This window comes from Perca flavescens, chromosome 14 (genome assembly GCF_004354835.1).
Source record: "Perca flavescens isolate YP-PL-M2 chromosome 14, PFLA_1.0, whole genome shotgun sequence".
In the NCBI taxonomy this organism is placed as follows: Eukaryota; Metazoa; Chordata; class Actinopteri; order Perciformes; family Percidae; genus Perca; species Perca flavescens.
The window spans coordinates 13,561,618-13,574,809 of NC_041344.1; the positions used below are offsets into that span (position 1 = coordinate 13,561,618).

The 13,192-nt window shown below is 42.4% G+C and overlaps 1 protein-coding gene across 6 annotated transcripts in view; it reads right to left on the reverse strand.

Moving 5' to 3' along the window:
- Nucleotides 1–13,192, reverse strand: part of rbms3 (RNA binding motif, single stranded interacting protein) — a 288,253-nt gene that overhangs the window by 5,375 nt on the left and 269,686 nt on the right. For all 6 annotated transcript variants that reach the window (XM_028596575.1, XM_028596576.1, XM_028596574.1 and 3 more), the window contains one exon: nucleotides 5,269–5,379. In XM_028596575.1, coding sequence (XP_028452376.1) covers nucleotides 5,269–5,379 — 111 coding nt within the window. The remainder of the gene's footprint in view (nucleotides 1–5,268; nucleotides 5,380–13,192) is intronic.

Here is a 13,192-nt window from a genome sequence, read left to right on the forward strand (position 1 = left end):
CCGGGTGAGGGGGCACATCCAGACTTCCTGACACATTACCTCTCTGTCTCATCCCTTCTTCCCTCTCACCTTCCTGTCACTCGCTCTATTCCCTCCCTCTTTCTCTCTCTCTCAACCTGCTATTGTCTAAAAGGGCCTATCAGGTTGTTGAAGTGACCTTCTCCCTGGTGAATTGAAACCATGCATACCAATTTTCCTCAGGACTTTTGGTCTTCACCTTTTCTTCCCATTAACTTATTCAGTCAACTCACCTGTGAGTGCTGCATGAAAGCAAATGAAGGGAAGCAGGAGATAATTAGCAATATCCAAATCTCCCTGTCAAAGGGATGATGTCCATTTGAAATGTTATATTTCTCTGCAGGACTGCAAAAGGAATTTAAATTAGATTTAACAAGAAAATTTAATAAGATAAAGTTTTTCCTTCTACCATAACCATTAGTTAACCTATTTAATGTGGCAGGTTGAGCAGGGCATATTTCTGCAGTCGCTGCTATGGAAAGTCAGGGGGATGTCAAGCTTGGCTACAGTGAATTGGGTTGCTATGGCGATAAAGATTATTTTTGTCCAATTTCAACTCTTTTAATACTTTCCTGTCCATAGTCAGGGGACAGGTTTGGGCAATATAAAACATCCCTAATTGGCAATAAATGGTGTTTCACTCTCAGCCAGTCACTCACACACACACGCACACACACACACACACACACACACACACACACAGACCTGCGACTGGAGCAGATGGTGTGTACGTATGTTTGATGAACGGGAGGCCTGAATAGTTCCTTAACGAGGCTGGTGTGAGTAGACTCCTTAAGTCTCTTCTCTATCATCACTCTCTATGACACACAACTAAACTACAGTTTAAAGTCACACTGCAATGCAGCAATGTCAGGCCGAAAAAACATCAACATACCATACCATAGACAGCACCACTCTGGTACCACTGTGGTTTGGGCCTCTGCACGGAGCGAGATGTGTGCAATTTATGTTTGGTGGGTGCAAGGATGATAGGGCAGTTTACTTTCTGCTTTTCTCTAGAAACTGTAGTTCTGGCACCGTTGGGCTGCAGCACAGCACGTTAGCATGTTGAAATGTTCAAATACATCATCCACCTCTCTCTGTCTGTCACTCAGCCTCCATATCTATCTATCTATCCCCTCTGTGTTGACATGCTGTTCTATTGCATCGTCTACAAGGTGGAGGATAACAGTTGGTCAAGGCAAGAGCATCTAGCTACTCAGTGTAGGTTAATAATGGCAGAGCAGCGTGGGGATGGGCTCTGATGACTATTGATCTTAGCTGTGGGGCTCCAACACAATGGGAACTATTGGAGCTGCACACAGTGGCTGTGAATCACAGTGCTGTACCACTTCACCATGAAAGCCTTCCGTATCTTGGCTCCCAGGCTTTGTTAACACCCTGCCTGCAGAGATTTAAAGTATACTGGCAAAAATCAGTGTCATCTTTTTAATCACTTCCTTAAACACATTTGTATCATCATCATAATTCAGATTAGTGGCACCACAGTTTTGGGCTACAAGCCCTTAAACACATTCAAAATGCTTTGTAAAATTTAAAAAAGGCCATAAAAGGTTATCCCTCCCTTAACAAATTACTTTCAAGGTCCTGCAGGGACTTAACTGTTCAGTGGTACTGGGAATCACCCAGATGTCAACATGTGTTACTGTTTGAATGTGGAGCTACAAGAGGAGAGAGTGTATGCCCAGTCAACACTCGGGTAAGTTAAGGTTAAATATGGCCACGCATGCTTATGGAAATGTACAATAACATACTGTACTTAGACTTTCCTATAGAAAACCAAGGGAAACAGCCCAGATAATAGAGGGAAGCTCTCACACAAATCTGTCTTCCAGGGACAGAGAAGCTGTCAATCACCACTGTCACCATGACAACAGAGACCTGGGTTCTACATGCCATGACAGAAATAGGATGGAGAACACAGAGGGAAGGTCACCTCTTGTCATGTCAAACACTATGTCGTTCACACACAAACGCAGACACTGAGATGCGTGCAAACACACACAAATACTAAAATGATAGAGCATGTGCACATCAACACGTGCGCAGCAACTTACAGGCAAGAGCAAACACAAAGCATGACAGATAGACTCCTGCTAAGTGGTGAAAGCACGGAGATAGTAAATAAATCAGTAACGGAGCAATATGCACCAAACCTGCTAAAATAAATCAGTGAGGAGCATGGATGGCATGTTTATGTGTGCCATCCATCCATAAACAGTGAGCCTGAGGTTCTCCAGCATTCTTTAATCAAGTTCAAGATAGACAGACACCAAAGTGAGCTGGGTGACTATACAAGTTGTTTAAAACAGAACATTTTCTGGTGAAGCAGCTAAATAACACGGCGTTCTCGGAAAGCTACGGTCACCACACCAGTGTCGTAGCTTGGGCGGATCGAGAACATTTGGTTCTTTTCTGGGAGAGAAGAAGAAAGCCACAGCCATACACAAACAGCCGCAAAGAGTCCTGGAACAGCCAAAGAGTATTCTGAGGTGTGGCTTCTCCTTCAGCGGCCAAAGGCAGCCGTGATAAGTTGTTGACTCTGGAGACGCTACTCATGGCAGGTGCTCTTCAGTGGTGAAGGTTAAGTCACGTGACTAGTTGGGACAATCAAAACAACCTCACCACATGCGTGTACACTTGAGGAATGTGCTATTAGAGAATGTGCTGTCAAGTCCAGTTTACTACACGGATAGTTACAGATCCTGGTTCCTAACCCTTGCTTTAACAGGCTTTCTCAATCAGACATTATGAAAGGGCTTTCACATCTGGCTTGAGAATAAGCTTTAAAGGAAACATGTCTCAATTCCCATTGATGATCAAGAGTGGCATGCCGTGTGTGCAGCTCAGCCATAGAGAAGTTATGCTACACAGCACATCGCCTCAGGAAAGCTAAGCAGCCAGAAAGGGGAGCGGCAGAAAGAGAGAGTAAACCAGAAATAAATAAAAAAGGGAGAGAGTGTGCCTTAACCCACTTTCTCCTATAATACAACCCATCAGACATCAGAAGCCATCATCATAGATTAGCCTGTCTCTAATCCTGGCTGTTAGCACAGCTGGGGCAGATTAGGGAGGGGGCATTCCTGACAGAGCCAACATGGCGTCACAGTTGCTGACAGCTCACCTGGAAACACATGGGTAACTGTACAATACAGCACTGTTTCAATCATACGCATGTACGCACACGCAAACGCACACACACACACACACACACACACACACACACACACACACACACACACACACACACACACACACACACAGATCAAACGTAGTGCCGGAACAAAGCTGCATGCTTGCGTGCCCCAGGGCAGCAGGGTTAGGGCAGGAAGTCAGGATTCAGAACTATGCAACACCTCTAAGTCAACTTGATCCTAAAACAGGGGGGAGTTCCTGGTTTAGGGGGTAACAACTGTAAGCGAGTATGTGTGTGTGGAATAAAGAAAACTGATAGAGTGATAGATTTGATGTGTGATTTAGAGAGTGAGGGAGACAGAAAGTGCGAGAAAGAAACAGAAAAGAGAGGGTGAAAGTGAGGAAGGTGGAGAACAGAGGGCCCTGTCACACTGTTAAACTTCACAGGAAATCTGTTTAATGTGGAAGATCAGGCAGGAAACATGCTCTCTCAATATCTGGCGGTGAATGCATGCAGTGTTAAACAAATGATACGGCACCTTCATGGCAGAGCACATGTGGCGACAGCCTAAGAAGGTTTGGCTTTCTTGAAAGGAAATGTAAAATCCATCTCTTCTCAATGTGTACTTTGTTTTAGAACCAAATGAATGTTCCCCAAAGATAAAACGACTCCACTTGGTCCTCCTGACCCAAACCTACTGTGTAATGGACACCTGCCGTTTTCTCTCTCAACGTATGTAGACTTTTAGATGTTTTTCATTGCTGGACTGGTTTGATAAAAAGGAATGACAGGAACACTGCTAGCTACAAATACATTTTAAGTACACCTTTCTATGAATACATTTGCAGTGTTTGAGCATTCATTGCTCCCTAAGGAATGCAATATAGTCGGTTTGACCCCCTCCCCCCCTAAACTGTGTACATGCTACTTCCAGCATTTATATACCTTTATCAATCTAGTAAATAACACATTATGATGAAACTGGTTAGCGTGCATTCCATATTAACAGTGTTTTACAAAAGATTCAGAAATGCTGTAAAAAAATACTGAACTATTAATCCACTAAAGCAACATCATTTTACTGACAGAGACATGGTACTTAATATTGGATAATATTGTAATTGCATCAGTCCTTTACTGCCATATCTTTGACTGTATTTGTACTGTAGCCTTTTTCTGCCTATACTATGTGTTGTAGGCAGCTGATGTAATGAGCTAAACACACTTTCAATTAACTTGAAGACTGGTGTTGGCCCTTAAGTGTTTTACTAAAAGCAACTGTGAATCTGTGAAAAAGTACTGGACAACAAAAAGAAGAAAAGTAAGCTATAGACTTAAATCCAAATTCAATTATGTTTTTTCCCCAGTTCCCCCGTTATTTTCCCAGCCCTCTGTAGTGTGTCAACCTACTGTATCAGACAGTGCAGCTTGCATGTAGCATAAGAAGTCAGAGTAACGCTACTCAATGAGTAAGTTTACATGCACACCAATATTCCACTATTATTCCGGTTGGATATTCTGAATAAGGCCTTTTTCCAAATACGGTATAGCATTTATTATTATATTCCGGTATTATTCGCACTTTGGAGGCATTCTTTGGACATGTATACAGCGCATTCGGAATATATATTGGGGTTTTTACTGCAGTTTTCACATAGTTTTACGGCCTCTTGTCTGTTCAGGGCTTATGGTCAGCTCTGTGCGTTGCTATGGTTTCTGTACACAAACCAACCAGCCAACAGTTTGCAAGGCTGGAGACCGATAAGGAGAAACACAGCTACTTTTAAACATCGCTACGTCAACCTTTCCAAGAAGCTGGTTGAAGGAATGAAAGAAGGACGCTGTGTTCGCACGGTCCAACAAGTCTGCCTCTGCTCGAAAACTTTGAAAAAAATCCTATTTTGCACAGCTACATGTAAAGGGGAATATAAGTGGAACATTCACTTTTATTAGCCATGTAAACAGCTTAGTCAGAATATTGTCATTTTTGGAATTAGGTCACAAATCGGAATATTAAGTGCATACTGCTCTGATCGCACAGTAAGTTTATCAACTTGGGAGGTTCTCTCGTCTGGATTATGAAGAGTACTCACACTTCCTGTAGTGCCCAGGGACAGATGGTTCATCTGCTGGGCGAGAGGGCCCATCATGCTGGCAGGCTGCATGGACATAGTGTGGTCCATGGCTGGCGTGATCACTGCACCCTGGTAGAAACGAGAAAAAAAGACAAGAGGGTGAGATAAAAGATTGTGCATATTCTTATACTTTTTTATTCTGATTCCTCTTAGCTACCACAAAGTGGTTAATAGTCCTCCTTTTTTCCAAAAATAAGCAAACTGATTTCGGTCGATAAAAGAAGTATATATAAGAGGATAGGGTGTGGTGGGTTATGGTGGTAAGGGTTAGAGGAGGCCAGGCAGGAAGTTGGGGTCAGTCAGAGGACAGGAAGGAGAAAAGTTGGTGAAGAGGTGAAATCGTCAAAAACTTAAAAGCAATAAAAACAGAGGAAGTGAGAAGGGTGGGGCCCAGGCAAGGGTGACACGAGGACAACACAGCCAGAGGAGAAGAAGGGAAGAGGGACCGTGTCAATAAACACCAACAGAACACAGGGAAATTTTCAAGATCAATGCGCACTATTGTCTTTGGTCCATCAAAATAGTCAATATCTGCTGCTGACGTATCAACAATATGGGTTTGTGCGGTTCATTGATTACTGCGAGAGAATGCTTTCTCTCTGTCCCTCTCTCTCTCTCAAGCCTCCCTTCTTGGTATAATGCGTGGCATGTTTTTCCCTAACGGGCGGATGAAAACGCTAGAAGCTTCTTTTTCACGGTGCAGTGGAACATGAGGGAAAGTGATGAAACCATTGTTGCTCTTTCATCCCTTGTCATGATAGCTCCATTTCCGCAGCACTGAAGCCCTGAGAGGAACACATTCAAAACCAAGCCCTTTTCCTCTGCTCGGCTCGCCTCTCTTCTCACTTTGTGTGTCTATACTCTAAGTGCGTGTGTATATGTGTGTGTGGGAAAGGCTGCAACACACTGTGTGTAAAAGCATTAGCGCACGAGTGCCAAAGAGACTGACAGTGTCTATGTGTGTGTGTGTGTATATGAGCGTGCAACTCCAATAGTGTATGTGAGAGTGTGCGTGCTTGTGCGCACCCCACTGGTAACTCTGTGTGGGCCTATTGGAGAACAAACTGTGCAGACACAGCCTGTCAGGATCGCTCTGCTTGTCTACTCCCTGCATTCACAACACAGTCAGCTAACTCTCTCTCTCCTCCCCTGTCTCCCTCCCTCTCCCACTCCATATGCAAGCTTCATGTGATCCTTGCCGGAGTTTCACCTCAGCAAAAAAAAAAAAAAAAAAAAAAAGAAATGGGTGGAATGCTGAGATCAGTGGTGGAGGAAGTATTACAATTTCACCAGCTCTTTGTAAGTCTCTTTATAATATAGTAAGTGTTTACAAAGTGGTGATCTACAGATCACTATATTAAAACAGGCTGCACCACACAAACAAAAGGGTGTAATTTCCACTGGGGGGTGGGTTGGGTTACGTATAAAAATGCCTTATCTTAGTGTTGAATGTCAGGGCTATATGAAGCCTAAAAGAAACACATGCAAAACTACTCAGGGCTGCAAAAGGCACTGACTTGTTTTGTGGGTTATCTTTGAATAATAATAATAATAATAATAATAATAATAATAATAATAATATAATTACAACAACACAACAAAAACATAAATAAAAGGTAAAGATGAGTTGTTACTAAATATTTACACCCAATAACTGCCAGGTGAAACAGTTGCATAGCTAAATGGTAAAAAAATAAATTTTTGTTTTGTTATGAGATATCAAATATGGTCTATATATCTGACCCGACCCAGCTAAATGACAAAATAGTGTCAGTTAGATTAGCATAATAAGATGTCCCTCTTTTTCTAAACTGCACAGATATTACAAATTCTGAAAACAAATTTCTCCATGCATGCATATTATACAAATAAAACTAAGTTAAGGATTAGCAAATTTAACATTGTTGTTCCCCAAACTTTAAGAAATATTATCATCAGGTTTTTGTATTTTACTTTTTAAAACAATTTTACAGAATGTTTTTTCTTTTGATTGGACAGCTCTACAGATATTCACCAGCAGCATTTATTACACATTTCTAAATTTCTTCACTACTGTACTGAATACATTTATTAAGTTTTAATGGATGAACCTGATTTGTCAAATATTTGGTGCAACCCAATGCAGATTCTTTACTTAGGCAATGTCCTAATATAAAACTTATTGTAACAAACATATAAACTGATATCATATCATGTCTTATTGGTTTTGTGTGGAAAATCTGAACCCTGCAAATTAACTGGTGTTTGTTGCTCAATTGTCTCTCAAAAAATGAAAATATTTAGTACTTTGTTTTGTTTCTGTGATAGACGGAAAAAGAAAAGGAGAGGGGAAACGAGGAGACAAAAAAAAATGACTGAGGACAGGAAAAAGATGATTAAGGAGAGAGCTGATGGAGGTCATGAGGAAGAACGGAGCGAGGAGAGACGACAGGGAGAGGGAGGAGAGAAGACTGAGGGACACAGAGAGATAGCAAGAGAAGACAAAGAAAGAGAAAGACGAAGAAAGAGGGCGAAGAAGAGAGAAGGAAAGAGAAGGAGAGGAGTGAGAGGGAAGCAGCAGGAGCTGTGGGCTACCTGTTACTGATTCAGCCTCTGACAATGCCTTTATAATGGGAAAGGGAGAGCAACGGAAAGGCTTAATTCACAGACGTGTCAGGGAGAGTTAAGCCGATTTGTGATTTCGATTTTCTGTGTTTGTGAGACTGAGTGTCTGTGAGAGAGGGGGTTTTAGAGTGTGAGTGTGTGTGTGTGTGTGTGTGTGTCTGTCTTGTTGTGTGTCTGTCCAGGGACACACTAGAGGGAAAGAAAATGAGAAGGAGACTGACACAAATAGACAATATATGTTTTTGATTTGTCCTCCGTGTGTGCGAGAGACACACACAGAGAAAGAGCAAGATAATGGATGCCACAGACGTAGCTGTTACAAATGTATGAGATGATGTTTACAGATCTCCTTACATTACATTACATTACATGTCATTTAGTTGACACTTTTATCCAAAGCGACTTACAATTAAGTGCATTCAACTGAGAAGGTCCAAACTCTAGACAACAAGTAGTAAGTGCAAGTACATTAGCTTTAAATAAGCAAAGCTACAAAGAAACGTATAAAAGTGCAGGTTCAGGAGTTTTGTTTTTTTATCCGAGGTGTAGTCGGAAGAGATGTGTTTTTAGCCTTCGGCGGAAGATGTGTAGGCTTTCAGCCATCCTGATGTCGATTGGGAGCTCGTTCCACCATTTAGGAGCCAGGACAACGAACAGTCGGGATTTGGTTGAGTGATTAGTTCTCCCTCGCTGTGAGGGGGCAGCAAGCAGTTTGGCTGATGCATGTCATGGATGTAAGCTGGGACTGATCCGTTCGTGGCCCTGTATGTAAGTACTAGTGTCTTGAGCGGATGCGGGCAGCCACTGGTAACCAGTGAAGAGAGCTGAGGAGCGGTGTAGCGTGAGAGAACTTGGGGAGGTTGAAGACAAGTCGAGCTGCTGCGTTCTGAATGAGCTGCAGGGGTCGGATGGCACATGCAGGCAGCCCAATCAGGAGGGAGTTGCAGTAGTCTAGACGTGAGATGACTATCCTTCTGATGTTATGCAGCATGTATCTGCAGCATGTGTCTGCATAACATCATGTTTAGATTTCCGCCATTTCCTTTCCGCTTTCAGCACGTACCGAGTCAGATAGCCACGGAGCTGGGGAGGACTTACGAGCCGGTCGTGAAGTAAGAGGGCAGAGAGAGTCGAGAGAGGAATGCATGCATTGTGTGTGTGTCTGTGAAAAACCCATCGTGCTTAAGATGGTATTGATCCTGCTTTAGACAGGAGACAGGTGATATCAGCCCCATGGTTGTTAAATACGTTGATATACAGTCAACGACCAGAGACAATGTACAGTAAATAAGAAATCTTGTAAAACATCTTACAACCAGCAGTGCTTTTTATGACTACTCATTACAAGTAAACGACTGCACTCTGACTAATGGTGCCCTGATCGCTATCAGCTGATATTCAGAATTTTGTTTTTAGAGTTGCTGATCAGAAATAACAATTGTAAAATGGGTAAGGCGAATACATAAATGTCACACAGATAGAAAGTGTTTTTACTGCCTGATCCATTACGGCTAAAGGATCTCCAACACGTGCCGTTTACATTCCTGTCCAGCCCTACATAGACTTAACATGCAGTCAAGTAATATTTGGGTTGCTAGTATCAAGTTTAGGAGCTTAGTATTTGGTTTCTTACTGCACAGAATGTCATCCAATGTTGTGAATGCAGATATGAGATATTGCAGCTATGTGACTGAAAGAGATGTAAAATGGTCTTTTGTGATTTTTAAAATCTGCTCTGTCAAGAAGGCAGTTAAGAATTTTGAAATAAAGAACATCTGACCAAAAAGACAATTAGAACTGGTAATGAAACTCTGCTTCAAGTGAACAGACAATCTTCGTGGACTAGCAGTGTATCATTTTAAAAGAAAATAATGGAACCTTACAAATGAGGAAAACATGTTTTTACAGCATGTCTTTTGCAGACACTTCCTATAAAATCCTGTGAAGAGGAAATATCTGATTCCTTTAAAACTGATCAGTATCAGCCCTAAAAAACCTGATTAGTGCACCTCTACAGTCATTTTGCTCTTCCCTATTGCTGCAGGTTATAATATCCAACATTATTGCCTATCTACACTGTTGCTTTAAACCGGTGCTGATATATCGCTACCTTCAGGCCATGACAATGCCCTCGTTTCCAGTGAAAACAGCCTGTGGCAAAGAGAAGCTCACACGCCAATTCCTCATCTTGTAATGTTAATAATAATGATACACTTAATTCATACAGCATTTTTAGAACAAAGCTACAAAGTGATTCAGGTTGATGTTGCAATGCTGGCCACAAAACATCTGTACTGTTTAGACATTGTACACAAACTCTCTAACAGCCTGGTCAGAAATAAGAATGTTGTATTAATGATGAAAAGTTTTCAAAGTGAATGTGCTGTGGTGGTGAAATGTTGAGGTTGGGGGGGCGCAGGAGAGGCACATTAAAAGCCTCAAGAACGTCAAACAATGACTGCGGCTGTATTCCACCCAAACAAAGCATCACTTGTGTCATCCACATGAAAGATGACCCGTGCTTGACTCAACACGTTCCTTGCTGTATTTGACAGTTGGCTTCTCCATGTGAGGTTCTGTGGTTTGGATACTGATGCTGGTGTGCGTATGTTAGTGTGTTTTGTGTTAAGGTAAATGTGACACTGCAACACTGCAGGATACTTGAAGAGGTGCTGCGGCTCCGCGCCACAATTCGAGTAATTCTGCTCAAGCTTTAGCACCGCAAAGACATTTCTCCATCTCCAGTGAAACAGACACAGACGTAGCTTGTTCACTCCGTCGTTATTGGTCTGGAAAGCCTGGTGTTAAGAAAACATCTGCTGATGATTGAATGGTAACTATATACAGTACAGAATGCCAGGAATCCCTAACACTAAAAGCTTGCCCACCTGAAGGGTGTCGATACTGAAACTGTATCCTTTGAAGCCACAGAATTACACACACTTACTGGATATTGTGTATTGGTCTTTGTCTGTCATCCGTATTTATATGTTCCTGCATGATCTGAATGTTTGGGTATGTGATCTTATTTATCTTGTTCTGTATTTGTGCTCTATTAAAGCTTTAGTGTGTAACTTTTTGATACACACTATGGGTCACAAAAGGCTTGTATCATGTGGACGCGCCGACAGTTGTTGTCATTACTTAGAATTCCTCACGGGGGGCGGCAGAAACTACCCACTATAGCTTTAAGGCTAACAATAGCCACCCACAACTTTTCCTTCACCTACCTCAACTGTGACCACAGTTTTCAGATGCCCTCAGGCACCTTTCTATTCGGGTAAGCCCGAAAAAGGGAGCTAGCATCCTGGGTCTTTCACTCTAATCCACAGCATGAATCCCTCCTTGGGGCTAACAGACTACAAGGGCTGCCCTACCATTACCAACACAGTCTGTCTACAAGACCCAACGTGCCATAGACTAAGTCAGGAAGTAGTAGTGCATACTTTTGAATAGCAATAAATGAAGCCTCACAGTTGACATTGATGCAGATAGCAGCTTATCTTGTCCTTCACCATCATGTTCAAATTTGAAATCTCATTTTTGTAATGTTTTTGAAAAAAGCTTAATTGCAAACCAGACAAGAACCTACAGGGAAAAGGGGATTGTTACTGTGAAAATTAAGCAGCTGAGGGGCTTCAACAATGTATGTTAACAGATAAGCATGTGGAGCCAGATATGGATGGAGGATTTCTCACCTCTGGCAAAGATGTTTATCTACTGTCTTTCTATTTGTACTCCACAATGAAATGACAACAAGAGGGATGATGGATCAGTCTCCCGCCACTTATTGATTAATTTGTCTGTCAATCATGTGCAATATCTCAGAGGATGCAGATTGAGTAACAATAAAATGTTTCACCACTGAAATCAGCATTTTCAAAATCACACCAGTTGGCACGCAAGGTGCTGCAGGCTACAAGGCTGATTATGACTGTAAAATGCTCATAGTAACAAGGTTATTATCAAAAAGAAACCACTAACTTGAGGAGGACAAGATATTTGGATGGATTTGTAGTGTGTGTGTGTTGTGTGTTGTGTGTGTGTGTGTGTGTTGTGTGTGCGCGTGGGGGGGGGGGGAAGATAAGGATGCTAGATGGAGCATGTGACAGTATTTGACATGTGTTCATGGGAGGTCCATTCCTCTCCACGCTCGGATCAACCATTTTCTGACTGCCTTTTGAAGACAAATGGCTCATTTCACACTCAAGGATCTCTCCAGAATATTTACCCTATTTACAAAAGCAAAAAAAAGATGAAAAATCAAATTTAAAAAACAACAACGGAGCAAGCTAATAAAGCCTGTCCACCAAAGCAAATCAGCTTTGGTCTCAAAATGTATTGCTGCTACTATCGCAACGTTTTTCAAGGTAATATCCAAAAGCTTATAGTGAAAATGCAGCAGCTCAATCTCTCTATCAGTCACCCTGTGGCACTGCAACAATATCTCTCTTATATGAATGCAACTTTAACCCTGAACAGACGATTTCTTTGCTGGCACGGGCACAGTAGCTGCAGTTGTACTCTGAAAGGGCAGTAGAGAAGAGAGAGACGGAGAGAGAAAGAGAGAGAGAGAGAGAGAGAGAGAGAGAGAGAGAGAGAGAGAGAGAGAGAGAGAGAGAGAGAGGGGCAGGAGGGGTGGCACGAGACAAAAACAGGGCGGCATGAGAGGGAGATGTATAGAAAGAAGTAGAGAGGGAGTGAGGATGGGAGGATGGGAGAGAGGGATGAAAAGATAAAAAGAGGAGAGAAAGAGCAGCGAGAGAAAGTCAAGGACGGCTGTAGCCCCGTCTCAAATTCTGCCTCGCCAGTCAAATTCATGAGACCAACATAATGTTCCCCTTCTGAATCCGCGAAACATTTTACGCCGGGAGATGGGTATCACACAGTGCACCGATTCACCCCCATCCGATGAGGGCAGATAGTTATGGTTCAATTTTAAGAGGCCCAGCAAGCATCTATTGAAAGCCGAAGCCAGGGAGAACTGGCTGGGGTTCAGCGGAAAGGAATTCAATAATTCACCTTCAATGTGTAAGAGCAATGCACTCCAGCAAATACACACTTGAACATACAGTTCACAGTGAGGAAAAGGGAAAAAAAAGAGGATGGATAAGTCATGGGGAAAGACAGCAATGCTACGCTTGGCTGGCACTGCAGCTACTCCGGCCCTCTTTGGCAGTATGAAGTAAATTTAAGCGTCTGCGGGCATGATTGATGACCTGTACATAAGTGAGATTTACCATTAAGAATGTGTTTCTGTACTCAAACAATATGTGTG